General features: G+C 48.9%; 1 protein-coding gene and 1 non-coding gene across 3 annotated transcripts in view; both read left to right on the forward strand.

Annotated features, from left to right (window-relative positions):
* Positions 1-438: 438 nt before the first annotated feature.
* The window catches only part of SEPTIN5 (septin 5), a 41,908-nt gene continuing 18,305 nt past the window's right edge, over positions 439-24,041 (forward strand). The window contains exons 1-2 of one of the 2 annotated variants that reach the window (XM_030285610.4): positions 439-661; positions 795-805. In XM_030285610.4, the coding sequence (XP_030141470.1) occupies positions 619-661; positions 795-805 (54 nt within the window). In that variant the 5' untranslated portion in view covers positions 439-618. Of the gene's footprint in view, positions 670-794; positions 806-21,021; positions 21,086-24,041 lie in introns of both variants that reach the window. The other variant, XM_072936185.1, reaches the window with a different exon arrangement.
* Positions 22,021-22,122, forward strand: MIR1729 (microRNA mir-1729). Its single transcript, NR_048967.1, is given in 1 exon segment — positions 22,021-22,122. It is a non-coding gene; the product is annotated as a microRNA mir-1729 (primary transcript).

Below are 24,041 nucleotides of genomic sequence, written 5' to 3' on the forward strand. Positions count from 1 at the left end.
TTCTCTCTTGCCTCTTCTTAAAGAGTTATGCTGACAGCTTTTACCTAAAATAACTTCCCATATAACCTCTTTAAAATTTTCTAATGGAAACAGAGCACACATTCCTACTTCACACAGCATGGTTGCAGTATGATTCAGGACTTCCCACTGTATTTTGAGACACTAAATCTGGAAACACATTTCCTATTTATTCCATTTGTGTTTGGGTTTTGTATTTTTTTTTTTTTTAATACTGTATTGCTCCTTCTCGCTGCTGTGTTTCTGTTCGAGAGCAGGGAGTGCTGCCTTTTATAGTGTTTAAACCTTCAGGGAGGTGTAGCCTGCCCGGCTGCGGGGGGTTATTCCTGCGCATCAGCCCGGCCCGGGGCGGGGCTGGAGGGGCGGCATCGCTCCGGTGCTGCGGCCGGCGGGTCCCGCCGCCCTGCCCGGCTCCGGCAGCCCCCGGCCCGGCTGTCACCGGCGGGGGCGGGCCCGGGGCGGGCTCGGCTCCCGGGATTGGCGGCCCCGGGCGGCCCCGGCCCCTCGGCGGCGGCGCGGGGCGGCCCCGCCGCTCGCACTGCCTCAGTCCCCCACCCAGCCTCGCACACTCGGGCACGGCTGTCGCTGCAGGGAGGCACCATGAGCACGGGCATGCGGTACAAGAGCAAGCTGGTCAACCCAGGTGAGGCGGCGGGGACGCGCGGCCGCTCCGCCCCGCGGCCCGGCGCGTCCCTCTCGCCTCACTCTCTCTCCTTTTCTCTCCCCGCTGCCGGTCCCCCCCGCGGGCATCCCGCCCTGGCCGCACCGCCCCGCAGAGGAGAAGCAGGTAGGTGGGCTCCTCTCCGCGGGGATGCGCCAGCTACCTGCGCACAGCGGCGGCTTGGCTGCCTTCATCCGGGAAATAGGCGCTTTGCCTGCCGCATCCCGCCGGCTTTTGGCTTGGGTTTCTTTTTTGTCGCTGCGTTTGGGTGTGTCGAGCGGGTTCGGATGGAGAAAGGCAGCGCGGGGCTGGCAGAGGCGTTTGGGTATTGGGAGCACGTCTCGCATCCCTCTCCCCTCCGCAGCACAGATGCGCAGACACAGCCCCGGTCCTGCCGCTCTTTGGTGCTGCAGCCGATCGGCACCTCGCAGGCGGCCAGGATTTGGGTGTTAGGAAACATCTGTTTTGCTTTGAAAAGCTAATAGCTATTTGGAGACATGCCTTTGAGTCCTGGAGAGAGAGCAGGGGTGATGCAATCAGATGACATCGACAGGTCTTTTTGTTGTCTATTTGGTATTTGGAGGGATTTAGGATGTTTGAAAAGAAGAGGAACCTTCCCCTGCAGAGCTTGAATGCTTAGGTAAGGGACTATCAGGGTCTTGTGTGTTCCTTAGTACCCATCATCATGATATAGGGAAGTCTGCTGTGAATGAAAGAGCCTTTCTGTCTCACAAGGGTGGGGATGGGGATGATGGTTAACACAGCAGAGCAGTGCATGGGAAGAATCTCACCCATTCCCAGACTGGCTTACACTTGCCTTTGAGTCCAGTCTTTCTCTGAGGCTCCAATTCTGTATGAAGCAAACACCTTGCCTGCTAAGACCCTAGTACTGCACAACCTTTTTGGGCCACAGAAAAGCAAATTACCTTCGTAGCAGCTTGGTTATTCGCCTGGCCATGGCAAGAGGTGGTGTTTCCCTGTATAATGCAGACTTGGCACTGTGCATTTTGTGAGCTGCTGATCGCAGTGATGAGAAGAACAAAGTAAATCTAGGGGTAATAGGATAATGGGATCACCAGATGTATTCTTCCCAAGGTACTTGAAATTTTGCTAGTATTTTGTAGTTATTTGTGAATTTTGTAGTTAATTATTGTTTTATTTCTGGATGAAAGCAATCCAGAATGTTTTCTGACACTGTGGAGCATCTAGTGTAAGGTGTGAGGTGGGGAGAAGCTTTGTGACATACCCCCCAAACCATACTGTTCTACAGTTCATGTTTTTAAATTAAGAGGGAAGCGGGTTATGTATAAGGCTCCTTTCTGTGCATCCCCTGGGGGAAGAAGTGAGGTAGAGATCAGAGGAGTCTGTTGTAGATATTATCATAACTCCTGAAGGCTCTTGTCACACTGCATAGGCAAAAGTGGGCTGGAGTCTGTACCCCAAGAGCCTGTGTGTGCAGGCCAGTGCAGTTCCTGCTGGGGCAGAGGAGCTCTTTCCTCCAGTGTGGAGGAGGTGTGTGTGTATCCGCGTGTCTTACGCTGAGTGTAGAGTGGGTATTGCATGATGGAGCACAGTTCATTATGGATTTGGGCCAGGCATGTTACTTGTGGATGGAAAGGGGAAACCAAGCTGTGAACACAAAGCAATCTGTTCAAATGAACCTGAATACTCAAAAGCATAAATTATTTCTCTTTAGTGTTTTTTAAGAGCAGGATTTTTCTTCCTGTGCCACTTTTTCCCAATCTTCTTGCATCTGACAGCAGAGAACAATTGAAAGGATTTACTAAAGCTATAGTTCTTGTCTGAATTGATTTTAAAAAAATTATTATAAAAGCTATTTTTTAATGAATATTTGGGAAATTAAGTGAGCTTCTTACAGGGCAGTACTATAGATTGCATGTAAGTAGGGTTACCTTCAGTAAAGTCTTAATAATATTCATGACTTACCGAGTGCATAGAACGGAACAATGTGGTGTCAAAGAATGTGTGTTCATCCTCCCTCACAGCTGATGCATTGTCTGGGTTCAGGGTACTCTGATTTGCAGATTGGGCTCCTAATTACTACCATTCATCAGGAAAAAATAACGGTAGATTCTCCACCTCTCTGATTTCCAAGGAATGACCTCTTAATTACTGAAGTCAGTGGAGGTTTCATCTTGGTCTCTGTGTGCAGAGCATCCAGCATTCCCAGGGGAAGGGTTGTGGTTTAAGAGCTTGGGCTGGTGTGGAGCTCTGTGGCAGGTTGCCTGGTGACACCAAGCTCCTCAGTTCAGCACCTCTTGGAGAGATGGATGGTTTCTTTCCTAGCAATTTATTTACCACTGGATCACTAAGAGGGATTCTCATGGTGAAACGGGGTAGGAAGTGAAGCAATGACTAATGTCACATGTGCAGAGGAGTAGGCCCCATGTAGGGAAACCCAGCAATTTGTCAAGAATTTGACAGGGCAAGTACAGCAGATGGATGTTCTGCCAAAACCAGAGGTGTTGCTGTGGGAGGAGTAAAGGTGAAGCCTTCTTAAGTACCTGGTTAAACTGGAGTCTCCTGGCACACGCCTCCAGAACATGCCTCCTAGCTCATGCGTGTGTGTTTGGGGTGTTACCTTGCTGTGCCTCTGAAGCTGGCTTCTGCCCATTCAGGCTCATGTCTCTCATGTTCTTTGAAGTCATTGTTTCTTTTTAAATCAGGAGGATGGGAACTTCTCCTTCCCAAGTTGATCTCTCCCCACCCCATCAACTTGCAAAGTTGTTTGGGTGTGGGAGCAGAGACTATCTGGTGGATCCAGTTCTTTCAGTGGGTTTGAAATTACAGGGCTGTGCCTTTTACATTCAGTTTAGTCTTTTTTTTCTACTTGAACTTATTTTTAAGTGGTCTGCTTGTCAGTAAATATATATGGGGGCCTGTATATAGAGAAGATGCTGTGCAAAAAGTAGTTTGATTGGAGGAATGGTTTCAGTGTCAGTCATTGAGAACTGAATTCATTGCCTTGGTGTTTCAGTTTTTGCGAATCTGGGTTTTATATGTTAAAAACTTAAATTCAGACTCCTTTGGTTTTTTCTTATAAAAAATGGACCAAAGATTTCTATTGTTCCTGGAACAGCAGGCATTGCAAACAGCAGAGATGCCTTCTATCTAAAATAGCAACTGTGCCAACACAGAGCATCATTTTTAAGGTCAGCTTTCAACCCCAGCCTTGCCTATCAGAGAACACTGGTGGAAATCCCCTTGTTCCCTCTTAATGTGTGCTGAACTGCCTTCTCCTTTGCTCTGTGGTGCTTATGGAGAAATAAGCCCAGATGGGCTACAGGTAAGTGTATCTCCTTAAAGACTGCACTCTGCATGGAGCTGAGACACCCGGGGTACTTGTAGATACTGCTCATCACACTGAGGACAACTAACTCAGTGCAGGCAGCTGCTGATGACCAAGAACAGATTAAGAGGAGGGAAAAGTGGTGATTCCTTGTGCTTGCCTTGAGCTGGTTGAATATGACCTAATGTGACCCTCAGTTTTGTGAAACACGTGATGAGAAGTATCATCAGAGTGGTAGGTCCTCTTGTACACCAACTGTACAACAAAGACCATAAGCAGAGCCTAGTCTTTACAGAATCTCCCCAAAGTCTCTGCTGGAGTAGCTTGGAGGACTTGTACCTGCACTGTTCCTTTGTGGCAATTCCATCTTTCGCCTAAATGTTTTTCTTACAGTAACAAATCTTGTAGTCTTGTGGCTAGAGGAACATTCTTGCTTGTGCAGAAAAGTATGGAATCTGGAAGGAGAACAGACTACCACTGACTCTTTAATTTTCTCAGAATTAAACCAATTATTTTATAATTGTGATTCTTTGAGTCATTTGGAGGAGCCATATGGATCTGTGTTCCTGCTCTGTGTCAACTCAGGATGGTTGTGGTGAGGTGGCTTTTTTTTCCCCCCTTGGAGAAAGCAAAATTATGTTTGCAGCTGTCTAATGGGATATTTCACCACAGCTGGATAGTCTCTCACTGTGTCATAGCTTGCCCTGGGTGAGGCTGTTTCTCTTTGACTCCCCACATTAAGGTCTCTTTCCAGCCTCTGTGTTTTCCAACCCTGGTCATGAATCCTGGCTACCAAGATGCGCCTACCAGGAAGGGAGCAGCAAATTAGTCACAGAATCTGGAGGTAAATACTGGAAACACTCTTAAAGCAGCACATCCCTGCTTGTTTTTCTGATGTCCCAGTGTATCTTGGGCAGACGCAACATAGGAGTGGAAGCTTTTACTTCTCTGTGAAAAGCCTTGTGTGTTTAATTCATTTTTTTTGGCCCATTTCAAAAGACAACGTTGGTCCCTTGCCCTCTGATCTGGGCAGAGGCTCAGTGCTCAGAACAGTGTCGGGAGTGGGTGGGACTGCAGCAGGACAGGAGGTTCAGCCCTGCCTGTCTTTCTGCTGTGCATCTGTCCAAACAGCCTGGCTGCAGGAGGCCCTGTGTCACAGATGGGCTGTTCTGGGCTGGGAAGGGAAGTTCATCCTGGGCATTTAGACTTTTTTTTTTTCATTCTTTATATGCTTGTCTGCTTGGAAAAGGGCTGTAAAAAGAGGTCAGTACATGGACTTTGTGGTGAAACAGAACTGCTGGAGAGCTGGGCACACATTCTGTCTCCTGCTGCTGTCTCTTCTCAATTATTTATGCTCCAAATGGATGAAACAGTTGTGAGTGCAGGGCAGGGGAGAGGTTCAGCCCTCTTGATGCAATACCAATCTGCAGTTTATGGAAAGGAGAAGTGCTTCCTGCACAGGATTTTTGTCACTTCAGTTTCCCTGCTCAGCTACTTGTACACAACTGCAAAATTCTGCTGCACTTGTGAGAGTTGTACAGGGCAGTTCCAGTGTTCCAGGCACATTAACCAAATGTGTAAGTTCAACAGATGTTAGGGCTTGATCCTTGCTGATATTGAAGGAGTAGGAACAACCTTCATTTAACCCCAAAGATGCTGGTGGCACTTGTTCAGCTCCTGGGTTCCAGACTGCTGGAGCTTTGCAAAAGCTTGCAATTGCAGAGGGGAAAATGTTGCTGCCATTTGAACAAGGGACAAACACAGTCCCTGGGTGCTTTTAGTCTCCAAAGTCAAGGAGTCTCTTACAACCACTTATGCTCTCAAGAAATGTTACTGGTTTCACACTGATGCTGTTCTTCATTTGATGGTTCTAGCGGTAAATGTAAGGGGCTTGTGTTATGACCATTCCCTGGAAAAGTCGAGAAATGGCAAGTCAAGAGAGAGAAACAACTGGTGGAGTTCAGTGTTTTCTAGAACCCATATTGTCTGGTTTCAGTCTAAGGTGCTGTTCATTAAATACCCAGTGAAATGGACATCTTGGAAATCCAGAGGAGATTCCACCTCAGCCAGCTGGTTGGTCGCTGTGCCAGGCCAGGCTGGGTGCCTGCTGTGTATCTCAAGAGCTTTGCCAAATTAGTTTTAAATGCTCAGTCCAAGGGGTTTCTCCAGATGTTTTGGGATACCCCACAGTGGTGGCTCCTATAACCATGCTGCAGTTACTGCTCATATGTGCTGGAACCAAGCCTGGGGAGCTCAGCTTCATCCTTAGCACTTCAGGTACTTCTTGCTGAGATAACTCTTGGCTAAGTTGAGAGGATTCCTCTCCCATTCCCATTTCTCTTCCAATTCAAGTGGCCTCTGTGTTGCCTTTTTTCTTGGCTATCAGAGCATGAACTGGAGGGCACATTCTTTGCTTACCTGTAGAGTTTTCTTTCCTGATCAACACTAAGAGTTTGTCTTCTTCTTGCCCAAGGCAGAGGTTTCCCTATGACAGTGAAACCACACAGTATAATGCTCTACACATAAAAGAAACATGGGGCTCCTCTAATATGTGTGTGACTTCAGATGTTTGTGAAGTGTATGCAAGTTGTTTCATGGCATACTGGAATAATTCCCATAAGGGCTGGATTTTGTGTGTGTGTGCGCATGTCTACAGTGTGGTTAGCCTTGAAGCACAGGAAAAAAATGTTTGTCTGCTGTTACACATTCCTTTTCTCCCAGAGATTTGTCCCTGGAGCTGTGAAGAGGTTTGCAGTCATCTTGTTCCCACAGAAGTGTTCAGGAGCTGGATTTGTGTGTGGTGCTGGGATCAGATGCCAGAACATATGCTCCTCATCAGTATGTATATGTGCTGCTGTTCATCCATGACTTGGCTTTCCAGAAACACTGTTCAGCATGAACAGGGGAAGGCAGCACTGCACACTGAGAGGGAAGATTTGGATATACACTGCTGACCGTAGAGGCTGGGCTGCAGGAAGTAGAACAGATCTGTTGCTTCTGACTTAAGTAAGAGATGTCTTTGTTTTAGGACTGAATGGAGTGATATCCTTCATTCCTTCTCTTTTGTATTTCCAGTGCATTAATTGAAATCTGTTACGATCTGCTAACATTCAGCTGTTCTGAATTCAGCTGCCCTTCCCTCAGTCCTCACTCCCTGCCTGCAAGGCTGGTACCCAGCAGCATCACAGCAGCCAAGTGCTGGGGTGGCTGGAAGGGAGAGTGTGCTGAGAAGATGCAGGGCCTGTTTTGCTAATGAGCAAAGCTTGGCTAAGTGTTGGCCAAGAGCTGAAGAGGAAGTGAAACCCTGCACAAGCATCTGCAAGGGTGTAACGCCAAGAGGGGGAGGAGAATTGTTTAGTTTCTGGCTTGAGTACAACTGTCCACCCTGAAGTCAAAAGAAATAAGACAAGTTGAGCTCTGGAAGAGGGATGTAGCTGCGCTGGGCAGGACAGGACAGTGCAGGGATGCTCAGGATGTCAGAGACCTCTCTGGATACAGCTGTGGAGCCCCTGGCATGCCCCAGCCTGGTGCTGTGCTGTGGCAGCCAGGGCTGAAGGAGACTCTGGGTTAATGCTTGGAAATGTAGCACTGGAGGATCCTGGGCAGTGGTTCATGCGAGCCTGGGGCTCCGTGGGGTGTGAGTCAGTGGAGTTGTAAGTCAGTCCGAGGTGGGAACTCCTAACTAGAAGTTAAGTCCCGTTGTTCACTCAGCTCTTAAATCTGGGCTGTTTCTGTGCACAGTGGCAGTGGCTGATGGCAGTAACAGCCGTGCTCAGCCTGCCCTGACTCCTGCTGGGAGAGAGGGGCAGCGGCTGCCTGGCCCTGCCTGTGCTGTGTGACCACTCGGTGCCAAGGAGAGGGGGACCTGAGCTTTGTGCAGCTCAGCCCTTTGCTCTTCTGAGGATCTTTGGGAGTGCCTTGTTTGTCTTGCAGCTTGTTATCCAATGTGTCCAGGGTGTGTGTGTGGAGCTGGGACGGCCCCTCTCTGCCTGACCCCACCCGAGGCAGTTGGTGCCATTCTCTCAGAATGACTCCTGGCAGGGAAATGAGCTGAGAGTGCAGGCTGAGCAAATAAAGCACAGGATCAGGAGTGCTAGCTCCTGGAGACTGGCCATGAGGAGCGAGCCCGTCCCACTGACCTCTGGACGTTCTCAGTGCAGAAGCAAGGGAGGGGAAAGAGATCCATTCAGCTTGTGAGAAAAGAGGCTCCAAGTGCTTAACATCTTCCTTCTGCTTTCTGTGGGGCAAAGCCTGTGGCAGTACAGATGTGGCTCCAGTGATTACGTTTTATTCTTCCTTGCAGACCTCTGGTGCATGAAGCTGTGTGAACACACATGGCAAGCCAGGCCTTTTACTGCTATAGTTTGTATTGCAATTATTTTTAAGGTTACTTCCCAGACAAGTCACTTTGCTTTCAGCTTTTTGTAATGTCTCCTTGCCGTTTCCTCAGCGTGGGAACTATTTTAATCCTTCCTGATGCACTGAGCTCATTCTTGCTGTGATACATACACACATATAGTCTCTTTAGATCCTGCAGTCTTACATCCACTTTTATTTTCAAATAAATTGCATACTACATTAATTATATACTCAGGTGAAATGTGAGTCACAAAGGCATCTGCCTGCCCTATGCATGGTGTCCTTGGCTGTGATTTCTCTTTAGTTTGAAGCTCTCCTGAGTGTCTGCCAGTGATATGAAGTCCTGGAAATGCCCATCTGGACCAATAGTAATTTCCCTGTGCCCAAGGCCTGCTGTAAAAAATGTCAGGGAGATTTATGGCTTTTAAGATTCTATAGATTCTCAGAGGTTCCTGCTGCTTAGGGAGCCAGCTGGGATCAGGCAGTAATGGAAGAAGCATCAGACCCTTCAGAAGCTGGTATTTGCCCTGCTTTGTAGGCAGTGAGCTGAATCAAGACAGCAGGAGTTAATTCAAGAGATGCAGCTGGTCTGCAGCAAGGCCTTGCCATGATTACACAGGGCCAGGATGAGCAAGAATGTGTCATTGGGACAGTGAGAGATGCTGTCAGGGATGATCTCTTGTCTCCTGGCCATTGTTCTTGCAGTCCCGACTCTCAGAGACGATTCCTGTGATGCAGCTGGAGCAGTGCACTGGAGCTGTAGCAAGCACAAGAGAAACTGCTTGTGTCTCATCCCAAGTTTTATACCTGTGCTGTTTGGCTACTTTAAAGAGCTTTCCTCCCCTTGAAAGGAGCCCTTGGCAGCACATGTGTTTATGAGGGAAGTGGGTATTGGGGAGGACAGTAATTTTTCAGAACTTGGTGCGTTTACTGAGCAGTTGATCCAGGCACATGCTTGGGAAGCACTCCAGGTTCACTGAGCATCTGGCACCCTCTGGATCAGCTCTGGTCTGCCAACAGCCCTGGGGCTGACACTCCAGAGGTTCAGAGCAGGCCCATGGAGGTCAGCGAGTTAGAAGCCTGTTTGCTGCATATGCCCCAGCAGTGCCACATGGACCTGCTTAGGACCCTGATGACCATCACTGTGCAGCAGGAGTGTGTCCTCTTGTCACCTGGATAAACCTCATCTGCCCTGCCCTACCATGCTTAGCTCACACCAGGTTCACAGCATTGGATCTCACAGCAATTTGAGTAAATCAGAAGCAACTGGAGGGAGCCCAGCGTTCCTGTTCCTCAGTGCTGGCTCTGTTCAGCTGCCAGTCCCCAAATGCACTTGCATACCATCTCAGAGCTGTGGGATGGCATTATTTGCAGCAGCTCTCATTAATGTCAGTGAAAGCCTTTCTGTTTGAGGTAGGGCTGGTCCTCAGCAGCTGCTCAGAGGTTCCAGCCAGTGCCAGGCGTTTTGAATGCCCAGTGTCATCTGAACATCTCCCTGCTCCTCCTGTGGTCGCACTGTCATGGGCAGGTGTCAGGCAATAGCAGAATTGTTCTCTTGGTAAACAAGTGATGGTGTTATTGGAGCTGCCCCTCATGTGGCAGCAGTGCAGTGTGTGCATGGGGTTGCTAATGAGGGATGTCATGGGGCTTGTTAGTTTGAAGGCTTAATGAGGCATCTTCTGCTTCCTTGCGAAGTGTGTGGATGCTTCTTCCCGTCAGCTGTTCCTGTGCTGGATCTTGCACTTGGATGTATTTAGTACTTAAGTGTGTCCCTGCAAGGTAGAACTCACAGCAGATTTTGGGCATTTTGGAGGACTCGGACCCCATTTATCATGACATTAATGGCAGTGGACATCCAGGAAATGTCTGGATGAGATTGCTGCTCTCGTTTCCTCAGATGCCCTGCATATGCTAGAGGGTGAGCTTCCTTGTGGAGCTTCTAGTGAATCCATGTGTACTGGATACCTAGAATTTGTCCCTTAGCTGATTAGGGATTTTCCTTCATGACAAATAACTATTTTTCTTCTTTTTTTAAAAAAAAAAATGAAATAATTAGGGCATCCACCCACCTCTTGGCTGGCATCCTGCAGTAATAGGCCAGCATGTGTTTTCTTCAGAAGAGGAAGCAGGTGTTGCTTTGTATTTTCAAGGCAATGGTTTATAAATGAGCCTGAAAAGCCTGCGAGGGGCAGTGGGATGAGAACCCACACAGAGAATAAATCTGAGAAAATAAATCCCAGAAAATACATCCCAAGAGATTATTGTTTGGCCTGGCAAGTGAGAGCCCAGGCTAGAAGCCCAAGAGAACCCCTCCTCACTTTGCATGTGACAGTGGTTCCAAGCTTTGCTTGAAGATAGTTTTCTCTGGATTCCTAAAACATCTAAAGGTTTGACTTCACACTGTGCTGCACATCCTAAGAGCTATTCGTGGGTATCTAATTTGATTTTGCACCCAGTTCTCGTTAAAGGGCTGCAAGTGACAAATTACTCTTGGCCTTTTGTGGCTGTCACTTGAGCTGACATTGCATGGGGGTGCTGGCTCTCTGCTAACTCATGGACTGAGAGGAGCATTTCCCACTCTGCCTCGCTGCTCTGCCTTACCTACGCCGCTGTTTCCATTTCCTTTGGGTTGCCTCGTAGGAAAACAGCCTAGCAAATACAATTTTTTCCACTCCATTGCTTCCAAGTTCTTTCTAACATTGCATGTTGCTGCCCCTTGTGTGTCCAACAGCCACAGCGTTTACAGTCAAATTACTTTCTGTCTTCTCTAATATCTTTTTAATCTGGTTTCATTCTGACTTCTAGAAATCCAATGTAATCATCTCAAAGGTGACATCTTCATGAACTTTGCTATACCAGTGCCTGCTATGTTAGCATCTCTCATATTACATCTCGTGTACTTCACCAGTTTTGTTATTTTCAGATGAGCCCAGAAAGAAATTTATGAAATCAGCAATACCACAGAAAAATTCTCAGGAGGGAGGATTCCACAGTTATCTGTTCCTAACAATCATGACTCTATTAGTGAGTTGCTGATAATGCTTTTTCTACAGGGCAAGCAGAGAGTGTATTGATGAGTCTGATTGGATAAACTTTACAGTGGAAATCAAGACTGAAATAGCAGCAGAGACCAGTGTCACAGGGATATTATCAGCAAAGAACAGAAGAACCCTGTTTGTTCAATGGTTGGGCTGTGCTCCTGATGCAAGGGCAGTAGTTATTCAGTATGGGACACTAACCTTTTGTGATTGCTTTCTCTCTCTGTTTTTAAGGGAAGAAATTGTTATCTTAAGGTGGAAAGTATCTTAGGTGGTGTAGAGAATGCACTTTCAAATGTCTGTCTTTTAATAATCTGCAAGATGTATGACTTTAGTGTCTGTCTCCTGCAGTCCATCTGGGTGATAAGGTTTGTTCCTAAGGCTGTAATTTTTGATGAGGAGAGAGGCAGAATGGCAGTCTTGAATTCAGTAGAAAATACCATCCCTGAGACCTTGTCAGGGCAATACACATATTCCACATCTGTCCTGGTCAAACTGGGTTGCCTGGTCTGTCTGTCTGCAGTATTCTATACTGAGTTATCAGTGGTGAGATTTACCAAAATTGCAGAATTAGGTTGTAAACCCATTGCTTTTTTTTTTTTTTTTTTTTTTTTTTTTTTTTTTTTTCCTTTTGGTAAGATCACAGCAGCTCTGATCTTCTTGTTCCAGTATGAAGCTCAGTGGGGTCTTGTGGTAAGATGGCAGTTATTGAATGTTTGCATGGCCACAGCCTTGCAATTTCCCACTCTGCCAGTGCAGGACTGTGGGCTGTTTCTGCCACAAATGAAGTGATCCTGCTTGCAGTGCCTCTGAAATTGTTGGCACATTCTGGATTAACCAAGGAGCTGACACATTCCTCTGGTCTGGGTTGGTGGTTGGAGATGAAAGGCAATAGGCTGAAACATGAGCGTTCCCACAAAGGCCATTGTACAATGTAGTTATTTAAAAGGGAAATTTTTTAGGCAATTTGCAATAATAGGAACCAAGGGATAGCCTTCTTTTAATAGAGATGAAAGTGCCTAACTCCTTTGAAACTGAGGAGCTAGATACCTCCTGTATTTTTATAAATTTGGTTCTGGTGAGCAGCCTTGTCACTGCTGTTCCCCCACCATCCCTCTCTGATCTAAGCTGCTGTGTAGCAAGAGCTCTCACTGTGTCCCATGAGGAGGCTGCTGCTGCCTCGGCATTTACACACCTGGTGCCAGGCTTACAGCTGCCTTTCATGTGCTGTGGTCCATGGATTAGGTCCAGGAAAGGGATTGCTGAAGGAAAATACTGCAAGAGGTATGTTCCAGGCTGCTCTGAATGGCCCTTTCATCTTTGCTTCAAAAAAAGTCAATAAGAGATGTAGCTCTATGAAAGGATCATGGCTATGCTCAGGAATGACAGACCCATTTAACATTTTGGTTTCTGTATTGGAACTGAAACTTTTACAGTGCTGCTTCTATTTTAGGGATCTGCAGCAGAGCTGTTCCATTGAGGATTAATCTCTTAAGCTCATCCCACCTTCTTTTGAAAGTTGTCCTCTTTATTTTCCTTCAGACTTCTCCTTAAACCCCTCCTGTGTGTCCCTGGCAGGAGCTGGCTAGTGGATAGTCACTGTTTATCACAGTGGCTGTGCTCTGTGTGCCTGGCAGTTGTCTTGTGTGCTGAGCATGGGCCCTCTGCAGCTGGAATCATCTCTGTGCTCCAGCTCTGCAGCCTGACATAGGGATGTGCTCCCTGGCACCATGGAGCTAGCTGCAGTCTGCTCTCTAGATGACAAATCCAGGGCTGAGGAGCCAGGCAGTGCACTGCCCTGAGGCCTTAGTGCCTGTCTCTTTTTCACCCCGACTCATCACAGCATGGAAATCTCACATGGGCTTTGCTCTTGCAGATCTTTTATCTTTTGCAGTGTTGATATCTTTTGCAGGGGACAGAGAACATGGTTTGGAGCTCTCCAGGGTGTCTGGGTGCAGGGTGAAGAGCATGACTCTTCTTCAGTGCTTGCCAGCACTGGATCCTTAAGGACTCAGCAGACAGCCCTGGCCCAGCCAGGGCAGGTGTAAGTTTGCAGTGAAAATCTCAATGCTCAGAGGTGGTGGAACTGAAGCCCAGGATATAACAGCTCTGTCTAGAGGCATTTCTGTCTGGAGGCCATAATTTTTAGGAATACACAGCATACTTTGATGAAGGAGTGGCTCTGCTCCCCTGTGAGTCAATCACACCACAACTAAAGCTTCCCAGAGGCACTTGAGCCTCAGGATTCCCCTTAGCCCAAATGTTCAACTTCAGACCTGTTCCTTCCATGTTGTGGTTGGTGTTTCTCAGGGTGTGGAGCATGCCCTGCTCTACTGATTGCTCTTGGAGCTCTCCCACTGGGGACTCACAGGCACTGCTGTGCAGAAGCTCTGTGGTTCCTCCTCTCCCCAGCAAGGCAGCCTGTGTGTTGGACAGTCACTTCCCCACCAGGTCCTCAGTGTGTTGAGGCATCTTACTGAGTTACAGGTGGGAAGCCAGAACTGGCAGAAAGAAGCTGGTGGGAATGCAGCCAGGTGGGAACAGCCTGCTGCTTCACCTGCTGAAACCTCTTTGTCCTGCAGTGTATTTATTCCAAGTCTGTGCTGAAGAGGAGCTACCTGAACAGCCCAGGTCCATGCCTGGTACCAGGGATTGAGAGAGATTCCTTTCTCAGATGCCCACTGTTTCTAGAAGGGCTGAAGCCTATAAGGAAGAAAGGTTTTACTTCCATTGCAGTTTTGGCTGGTTGCTGTCCAGGGCTGGCCTCTGGAAAGAGGCTGAGGAACAAAGTGCTCTCTGGGAGATGCAGTCATGCTGTATTTCTCCTGCTGTTCAGCCCCAAGGTTGTTGTGTGATCCAAAGAAACTATCACAGGATTGGCAGCACACACAAGCCAGTCTTCCATCTGCTTGAAGGAAGTCTAAAATTATGCAGCATGTGATTGATAGCTGCACTCGAGCATGCTCTGCCCCTTGTTCCTCTATCCACTGCATTTGCAATAGCTCTTACCACCCTGTGGGGTCATGCCCAGTGGCTGCTGTGTCACCAGTGAGGCCAAGGCCATGTGCATGTGTGAGCTGGACTGGATTCCAAACAGGGTATGGCTCACAGCAGCTGTATTTGCTGGCAAAATGGCCCCATCCAATGGCTGTCATTGCTATGAGACTGGGAATTCTGGAAGAGACCCACAAAACCTGGATGTTTTGAGCAAAGTCTGGGGTGAGGGCAAAAACCCATGACTGTGTAGGAGTCTGTGTGTATGACAGTGATGTGTGGTGGCCGGTACTGCCTGAGGCACTGCTGGGTACTGCAGTCAGGTTAGAGCTTCCAACAATGAGACACTGATTCATCTGTGGTCAATGTGTTTTTAAAAGAATGCTACAGAACTGTCAGTCTGGTTTCTCCTGGCTAACTGTGACCACTGCAAGGCTCTTTTCCTTAGGATTCCCCCATGCTGATAACCTTAATTTTCACTTTCCTTTTTCAGTCTGGTTCCTCAGGCATTTGTGCTGTCTGTTCTAGGGGGGAGAATCCTGCTCCCACCTTGGCCAGTGTGGCCACTTGTACAGTGGAGAATGGGGCTGTGCTGGAAAAACCACAGAGCAGGGGGGCTGGTACTCAGTGCTGCATTGCCAATACAAACCATTTCCAACCCTGTGTGTGAGAAGATGGAATTGGGTTCCTGCAGTTGGAGGTCAGCGGTTGGAGCTGGCACAAGGCAGAGCAGTGTGGCTGAGCTCATCTGACAACAAGAAGCTGTGATTCTTCCCCACTACTCTGCTTGGGTTTGGATTTGGGGATTTGGGGGTTGAGTGTAGTCCTGTGCAGCTTGTGCCATACCCTGCTGTTAATTCAAAGCAGTTTCTGCCAGATTTGTTCTTGCAGGGAAGGAGGGAGGGTGGAGGGTTCGGATGGCAGTCGACTGGGAGGCAGAGATAAATTAAGTGTTGAGCTCTTAATGGGGAACATGCTCCATTGGTTTGAGTTTCCCTCCCCACCCATCCCACTCTTTTTAATCTGTAGCAAAGTCTTGGGAGCAGTTTGAGAACGGAAGTGATTTCAGACTGGAGGTGACCTCATCTGTCTCCAGCTTTGAGGTGGAGCGGTGTTTGGAAGCCCAGCCAGAGCTTGTGGTACTCTCTGAATGATGCAGGCAAGGGGCTGAGGCTCCAGGAGAGCCCTGTGCCTCCTGCCCAGTGCAAGGGGGTCGTAAGTGGGTGGTGGCTGTGGGGGGTTTTATCTTTCTGTTCTCATCTTTCTACATGCTAGAGTGGGGGGAAGTAGGAAGGAGAAGCAGAGTCCAAAAAACACAGCTGGACATGTCACATATCAGAGCAGTTAGTTCCTGCTGAGAGGTCCAGCCCTGTCCTGCAGGGTGCTGAGCTGTGCCCAGCTGGAGAACACACTAAATGTGGTCATGTGCTGTGTGGAAAGGTGCTGAAGGTACGTGCATGGATGGAAGAGTCCCTGTGAGTTCTTTGAATTTGAGGATCTTGGGGATCAGAGCCCTCCTGGAGGTTTTGCTTTTTAGGACCCAAGATGTCAGTGAGGAATCTGGGAGATTTGAGGATCTGGAGCATGGGGTGGGAGCCAGCTGGGGTGTCAGCTGCTGGTCCAGATAGTGATGAGGAGCACATGAGACTACAGATGATACTTGCAGAAACTACAAGATAATTCTGCTTCCTGACATGGAAAAGGGCCCTTCCTCCTGCCTTGATGTCTGCTATTTTGAGGTGGCCAAGATTTTCAGTTGCACAGCTGGAGCCTGGAGTCCTTGGCCTCTGCTGGTGTCCAGCAAGCCCAGCTCTATCCTGGATGCTGGAGCTGGTCTTCCAGGTGCAGCTCTGGACTTCAGTAAATGTCTGTGTTTTTCAGTAAGGACAGCTTCCAAGTGCTGTCTCACAAGCTGTGTGGGGGTGTCCAGCCACTTCCCCTTAGGCTTAGTTGTCTTCTGGCTCCAGCTCAAGCTGAAGAGATGCTGGGCTGTGGTAGGCTATGGGTGGGAAAATAAAAGCAGTCTTTTCTCATGTCTCTGTGGCTGTGTGGCTGCAGAAACTCCTTGTAGCTGGGTAGGCAGTATTGGAAGTGGATAAATTGACTGGAAGAATTTGCTTTTCTCTTGGCCTTCTCCCAGGTGGCATTGAGACTCTGGCTTGGAGATAAATTCCCCTACCACCCCTGCTAAATAGGGAGAGATTAACCATTCATGGGATCTAGCAAGAGACTTTCTCCAGCCTTCCTGCCCCTTCCCTGTTGCACTGAGATCAGGGACTGAAAAGGGATCCTGTTGTGACCGTGTCACAGTGAGGACAAGAGTTTGCAGATTTTCCTCCTTCCTGTCTCAGACTTGTCTCCATGCCTGTATGTGATGAAACAGTCCCAAAGTGCATAGACAAATAGGTATTTTGTGTTTAAAATGTCCCTTTTTTCCTCTCTGCTCAGCATCCCACAGCTGTGCCCGTGACACTGCAGTGCAATGACAGGTGACTGGCGCTGGCTGGGTTGCAGGGGAGCTCTGCCATGTCTTTGAGGAGGAGTTTGGGTCCGTGGAGCCTCAGGAGAGGTTTGTGCTGCTGTCGGTGGTGACGGATGCACGGTGCCAGTGCTGGCTGCCTGGCAGGGCTCAGGACCTTGGCAGCCCCCTGCATCTGCAGCCTCTGTGTGTGAGCCCCAGCAGCATCCCAGAAAGGGACCATTATCCCCAAGCCTTGCCTGCTGCTGCAGTCAGGAGGGCACAATAAAGATGTGTCCTGGCGGCAGCCTGGAGCGAGCTCGTGTGTCAGGAACAGAAGAGGCTTTATAGCCTCTGCTGGGAGGTTTGTCAGCTCTGGAGCTGGGATGGGAACTCAGGGCTCCATGCCCAGCCCTGCTGTGCTGCTCAGGGCCTCCCCTGATTCAGGACAGGGTCACTGGCTCTTCCTTCACTGGGGGAGGTCTTGGCAGCAGATCCTGCTTGCCTGAGCACAGCTTTGCCCGGTGGGCTGGGAACTGCAGGAGGCAGGGCTCCCCTGGTCTCTCAGGTTCAGCAGCCCTGTCCTCTGTGGCCTGAAGCTCTGTGTGTTCTTTGCAATGAATTAAGTCCCCAAGACCAGCCTCAGGGTGACTGGGACAGGGCTGTAATGGACTAGGATGGCAATGTCACTCCATCTGGAACTTTGAGGAGAAATGTCTCCTGGGAAGATTTCAGCAGAGCAGAGCTGAGTGGGACAGCTTGACAATATGTGACAGCAAAGCAAAGGCAGATTGGAGAAGCAAGGGAAGCTCCTGTGGTCAGGCTGTTACACCAGACACATGAGCTACAGGAGGATACACTTTAGAGAATGCTCTTTTCCAGCTATTGAGAATGGACCTGAGGTCTGGCTGCTCTCTCACCTCTACCTGCAGCATCAGTGCCGTGTTGTTGTGGGACTGAGCATGGTGGTGGCTGCCAAGTGATCCAGAATTGCCCTCTGCAGAGGGGTGTGGTTGGAGGTGAGATAACTAAAACCACAATGGGACAGAGAAGTTGGTGGTGGGATTGGGGCAGTAAGACAAGACCATGTTGGGAAGGATCCCTTCAAGAAGCTGTGTACGATGTTTTAGGATTTTGGTTTTGTGCCAGTTTTGTCCAGCCAGTTTCTGCTACTGCAGTATCACAGGGTATTGCTGTGTTTTGTTCATGCTGTCCTGATATTCCATCCTTTCTTACCTAAGAGCAATGTTCTCCCGGAACACTTAGTTCTGCTCTCTCCAGTCAAGATTAGGAAGATTTTATTGTGAAGGAGCGGAGAACTTAGGATATGTTCTGCTGCTCTCTGCTGTTTTTGTGAGTCCACCACAGGCACCAAGTCTTACAAGCTGAAGGAATCTCTGAAGGGAATTGCAGGGCCCATGGGCAGGCTGAGAGGAGCATAACATCTCTTCTGGCTCTGAAAAAATGTGTGCTCAGAGAGGAAGTAGCAAACACAGGAAAAGGGTAGTTTCCGAACACAAACTGCCAAGAATTAAGCAATCTGTTTTATAGTATGAAATCTCCTGTTGAGCAAGAAGGCTATTTTCCCTCCCAAGCAGGTGTGACTGGTAAAGCAAGGTGGCAAAGTCCTGACAAAGCTCAGCTGTTAGACAGGACTAATACTTTCATAGCTCTCTCCACACAGGGTGTCCCCAGTTTTTATCCCTTTCATCCTGCTACCTTTTTTGGAAGCTGCCTAGACTCTCCCGTGGTACCTGCTGCCATTTTCATCTCCACTCTGTCCTTTTGTGCTGCACAGGCACCACAAGCATGTTTTGACCTTTTGTGAGGCAGCTGGGTACATGGTTGGCCCAAGCAGCATGTACACAAAAAACAGATGCATGGAAAAGGTGTCTGAGTAAAGATCCCTTTGCATAACTTGGTTTCTGCAGGACCTTGATACAGAAAAAAACAAGGCCTGGTAGCTGTTAATTTAGAGATCCTAGCTTATCAGTGGCAGATTCCTTTTGGCTTTAAGAGGGCAGGCCAAGAGATGTGGAAACAGCTTTATCAGCCCCTCCTCTGCTGTGGTGCCATGCAGAGCAGTAATCTGGTGTAAGTTGCACTTGGGAGCAATTCCTCTGTGCCTTCAGGGAAGTGGCCTGTAGGTGAATTAATAATGGAGCTTGGTCACAAAATCAAAGGGGGAGGGCTGCAATGCCTCCCAGGTGTTCATTTTGCAGAAGGGAGGTATTAGGTCCTCTGTCCCAACTGGCTGCTGTTCTCTCCCTGTGTGCCCAGGAGAGCAAACCTTCTCCAGAGTCCTTTGCTGTGTAGCTGCTCCTGTGAGCCAGCACATAAATGGAAACAGATGGCTCCATCTCAGCGGTTAGTAGGAATCTCTCACTGCTGCAAAACTGCTAATGAAGTCTGGGGCTGGACTGAAGCAGACAAGGCTGCTGTGCTGGGCTTCCGTGTCTGTACTGGGGTGCCTGTTACTGCCCCCCTGTCAAGAGCACCAAGATTGCTGAGCTGACCCCCCCCTAGCCTGGCAAACTGTGCTGTGTCCTGCAGCAGCCTCAGGCAGGGTGTTCATCTGGGTACTGCAGAGCTACTGGGACCTGTCAGTGTTCACTATTCTTGGTAAATGATCTGTGTGGTCCATCCTTACTGTGGATTCCAGACCTTGCAATTCACACTTGTATTATGGAAGGGCATGGGGAGCCCTCTAGTATTTGACACAATCTCTGCTGAGACTCTGAGCCAGATACTTCTTCATCTAAGGTTTTGTTCTGTTTCACTACAAACTCAGACTAACTAGTCTTATTTTTGCCCTACTGGTCAACATTTCCCTGAAAAGGAGAAACAACATTCAGCAGTTACTGACTATTACTCTTAAGCTTGGAAGAAACTTCATTTAAATTCCCTTTGACAGCACAGTTTGATTTAGATGTTCAGTGACTTGAAGTTTTCTCCCATCATCACATAAAATGTGACTTTCCAGTCACACTGCAGGGCACAGGGAAACAGTGAGTTGTGCAGCGCAGGTGTAACCAGGCTTGGTGTTTGCTGGAGCAAGTAGGTGATTGAGAAGGGGAGAGAAAGTGTTGGAAAGCATTTATTGATACCGTTTTTGATTATTCTGACAGCTGTCCCCCAGGCACAACCTCAGTGTCTGCAATGGCAGGGTAGAAGGAGCCGATGTCAATGCTGGATGGCTGCAAAACCACAGGCAAGTGGGGAACAATCCTGCTCCCCAGCTGCCTTGCTGCCCTTACCTTTTCTTCTTCATTCATGCAACAAACTGTCAGACTCTGTATCTCCTAGGTGGTCCCACAGCTGTGCTGGGGATCTCCTTGGGCAGCCAGGGCTGTGATGCCCTTTGGGAACACCGTGCCTCACTGCTGCCATGATCCAGCATGGCCACCGGTGTGTGCCAGGCCCTGGCAAGCCCAGCCAGGCTGCAAATGGTGCAAGAGGCACTGGCTGTTTGATGGCTTCAGTGTCTCAGCCTCGTGGCCTGTGAGCCTGGCACAGCTGGGTAACGCTGCACCCAGCTCTTGGTGGGCAGCCAGCAGTGGGCTGGCATGGATCACAGGGGAGAGAGTCAGCTGCAGGCTCCTGAAATCTTCTGAAAGGCATTTCAAAGGCCTTGCACGGAGAAGGCAGCAGTTTGCTTTTTATAGCCACGTGCAGCATAGAAGCTTCCAAGCCCAGGGAGTGCTGTGGAGCTGCTGGAAGTCTTGATGGTTTGCACTGGAGGGCTGTAAGCTCCATGCTCTGCATGGATTCAGGACATTGCCCATGGAGAACACAGGATGTCACAGGGTACAAGAGAACAGAATTGACAGATTGTCTCTGACAATCTGAAAGCTTCAGTCTGTACATCTCCTGTACAGAGAGGGAAACTGTGGGAAACTTGTGGATCCCAGCAGGAAAAGTCCTCTCTGTCAGGTGGAACTCATGTGTCTGTGCATCTCTGCAGGTTCTGGGGATTCTTGTGCAACCATCAGGGCTTCAGGTATCAGTACTGCTTCCCAGAAAGCCACTTAGTGGCAGGGGAGGACAGACAATCTTGTATGCTCAGTGAGGATCTCTTTGGACACTCAATCTGGGCACACAGTCCTCTCCTTCTCTGGGAGCTCTGAGATACAGCTCTGTGTTAAATTACCCCAATTTCATCATTGCTCCATCTCTTCCTCAGGTTTCCTGCAGGAGGGTGTTATGATCTTTTTCTGAGAGCATCTCACACCATGGCTGAGAATCAGGTACGCTTCTTTAGGCCCTGCCCAAAAGGAGTGTTTGGCACCACTGCTCATAAATGGAGGTGTGCTGCAACCCCAGTCCAGCTGATTGCATATTCGTGCTGATGAGCTAACTGCTTCCAATTGCCAACAGCATCACATTCATTGAATTCACACTGTGATTTCTGTGTCACCTGGGCAAAAGGGGCAGGGTGCAGCTATGGGAGAGAAGCCTGTGTTTGCCAGGCTGAAAAGGACAAATGCTATTGCAATGAAGCGCTCAAATCATTATGCAGTTCATTCTACTGTTCATATTGAACCACTAACAACATCCTGGGGAGGAAGGGAACAAAATTTCCCTCTGACTAATGCTGCTGGATTGTACAGGGCTGTGGGGGAACTGCCAGCCAGAGAAACCATCAGGAGGGGAAAGGAAATGGAAAGGAAATCTAATTATCCATCTGCAAAGACATGCTAGTCCCAACACAGGGTCCAGCCCTGGGTAGACTGATGTGGACAGTGACGTTTGCACAAAGTTTTTTTGTGGTGGGGCTGGGAAACGAGCTCCTGGGGGACCCCTCTGGGATAGCAGATGGTTAATTGTAGCTGGAAGATAGAGGTTGGAAGTTCTCCCAAGATAGTTGGCTTTCATTCTCCCAAAAAAGTTTTCAGGAGCCTGCTGGGAGGACAGCAGGGTTAAGAAAGATCTCCTTGCAGACATGGGAGTATCCATGAGATAGGTGAACTGGGAATGAATCAGGAGAATTTCTGCTTGAGTGGAGCATCTTTGTTGTCCACCACCTTGCTCTCCATGGTCTGTGCTCAGTGTGTTGTTTGCAGGTGTGGTGCCCCAGCCTGGACTGCCTTCCCCTGTGATGCCCTTGGATTAGCTCCTGCTGGACCAGGCGTAGACCAGGTGTCTCACAATGCTCCTCTCTGGTTCAGGATTCAGCCTCTTTGGTAGACAGGCCTGATCCTGCATCCCTTACTCACGTGAGCAGTCGTCTCTATCTCAAAGGGACTACTCGGTGAGTAAGGATCGCAGGATTGGGACCACTACCTGTAACTTAAACTGCACCTTCTGTAGGATCCTGTCCCCAGCCTTTTCCTATTCATGTACCTTAACATGCATCAAGAACTTCCAAAACTGATGTTCTTGTCATTTGGATGGAGAATCTGAGAGCTGGAAGAAGCAGTGCCTTTCCATTGCAGAGGATAAATGACCATTATTTTCCATCCTCTTCCACCAAACCGCTCTCAGCCCAGCCAGCTTCTCTGCCCCAGAGGAATGTGTACCTGTTTGTCTCCCAAATGCTGTTGTTCCTGGCTTCCCAGGGCTGGCAGGGCTCTCCCTGGTTTTCCCAGCTGTAGCTTTGAGATGAGAGGCCAGGCATCTATTTAAGTCTGATCTGTGCTGCAGAGCTGGAAGATGAATCGGAGGGAGAGATGAGCAGCAGTAGTGCTGAGACTGCCACAGACCTTTTTCCACCACCTGGTTTCTCCTTCTGTCTTAACAGGCTTAATTTGGAAACCTCTGTCCTATGCTAAGGAATATGTTCAAAATCGGAGGAAGCAGCGAGGGTGGCAGGTTTGACCTGTACGTTGATTTCTGTGTGGCCCTGGCCAGGGAAGCCGCCGGGGCGCTCCCGCTCGGACACGGCCCTTGCGTGCGCCGCTTCTCCCTTGCGCGGAACGCGCCGGTACCGGTACCGCACCGCGGCTCCTGCTGCGGACAGGGGTGGGCAGCAACTGCTGGAAGAGATCCAGCCAGCTCCACGTCTGCCCAGTTTGTTATATGGTGCAGATTATCCTAAATGAGGAGCTGGGTGTGAGAAGCTCTGTGAACTCACTCCAGAGCAAGTCATGAGTTTAAACAAGCAGGAGGCAAATTACAGTCCTCGCTCCTTTTTAAGAGCTGGAAGTGGAGGCATGGCATGAGTCACACAGTGCTTCTCAGGAAGCACGAGGCACTTCAAGTGGAAGCAGGGAGCATAAATACCTTTGAAATAGAATTTGATACATTTCTGGAGGGATTATGTGACACAGCAGCACTGATCCTTGAGGGGAAATTAAGTTTGACCTGTGGGATAGGTAAAAGAAAAGATGAGATCTGGCTCCTGTGCAGATTGTGCTTGTGGCACTGAACATACAGAGGATTGATCCTGTGCTTTGGTATTTCTGCATTTCTTGTCTGGTGTCTTGCTTTTTCCTGAGCATCACAGGATGAAGGCTGGCTAAAGAGTCAGGGCTCTGAAGCCACTTAGATGGAGCCTTGCTTGCAAGTTTGAGGTTAAATTATTCATCAGAGTTTAGATCAGCAAGGCTTTTTTCCTTGGATCAGGTCAGCAGGAGCCTCAGGGTGAGTGTGCAGCTCTGCTAGTGGTGGAGCAGCAGAGTTCAGACCTTACAATACCCATCAGATTCATCTGTCTGAAGTCAGCACTGATGTTTCTTATAGTGGGAGAGGAGGCAGCAGGAGAAGTAGGTGGTAACTGAGCCCTGGGGGTTCCTAGTATGTACACACATGGAGGGGAGGGTATTGGCTGTTCCTCATCCTCCATTGCCCTGGTCAAGCTGGGAATGGGTTTGCTGCCTGCTGCTGCTCCTATTCAGTTTGAGCAAACAGCTTCTCTGGAACTGCCCTTCCCTTCGTCCTAGAAAACAGCCAGAAAGAAAATTTCCCTTCTGTGGGGAATACTGAAAATAGCTTAGTTGCTTCAGAGGAAGAAACATAAATGCTGTTATTACGTGACTGTGCTGACCCTGCCAAGCCATGGATATGCAGTTTCACCACTTTTCCATGCAGGCCAGGCTGGCTGGGTGCATCCCTGGTGGGACCCTCTTGCCTGGCTCTGTGCTGCTCAAGAGTGTCTGTCTGCATCAGGCTGAAGATCTTTCCTTCCATGACATGGTCCTGGTTGTTCACCAAGGATGGAGCCTGAGCACTGCAGTCCCTAAGCCATAGCATCTCTGCCAGAAA

This window comes from Taeniopygia guttata, chromosome 15 (assembly GCF_048771995.1).
Source record: "Taeniopygia guttata chromosome 15, bTaeGut7.mat, whole genome shotgun sequence".
In the NCBI taxonomy this organism is placed as follows: domain Eukaryota; kingdom Metazoa; phylum Chordata; class Aves; order Passeriformes; family Estrildidae; genus Taeniopygia; species Taeniopygia guttata.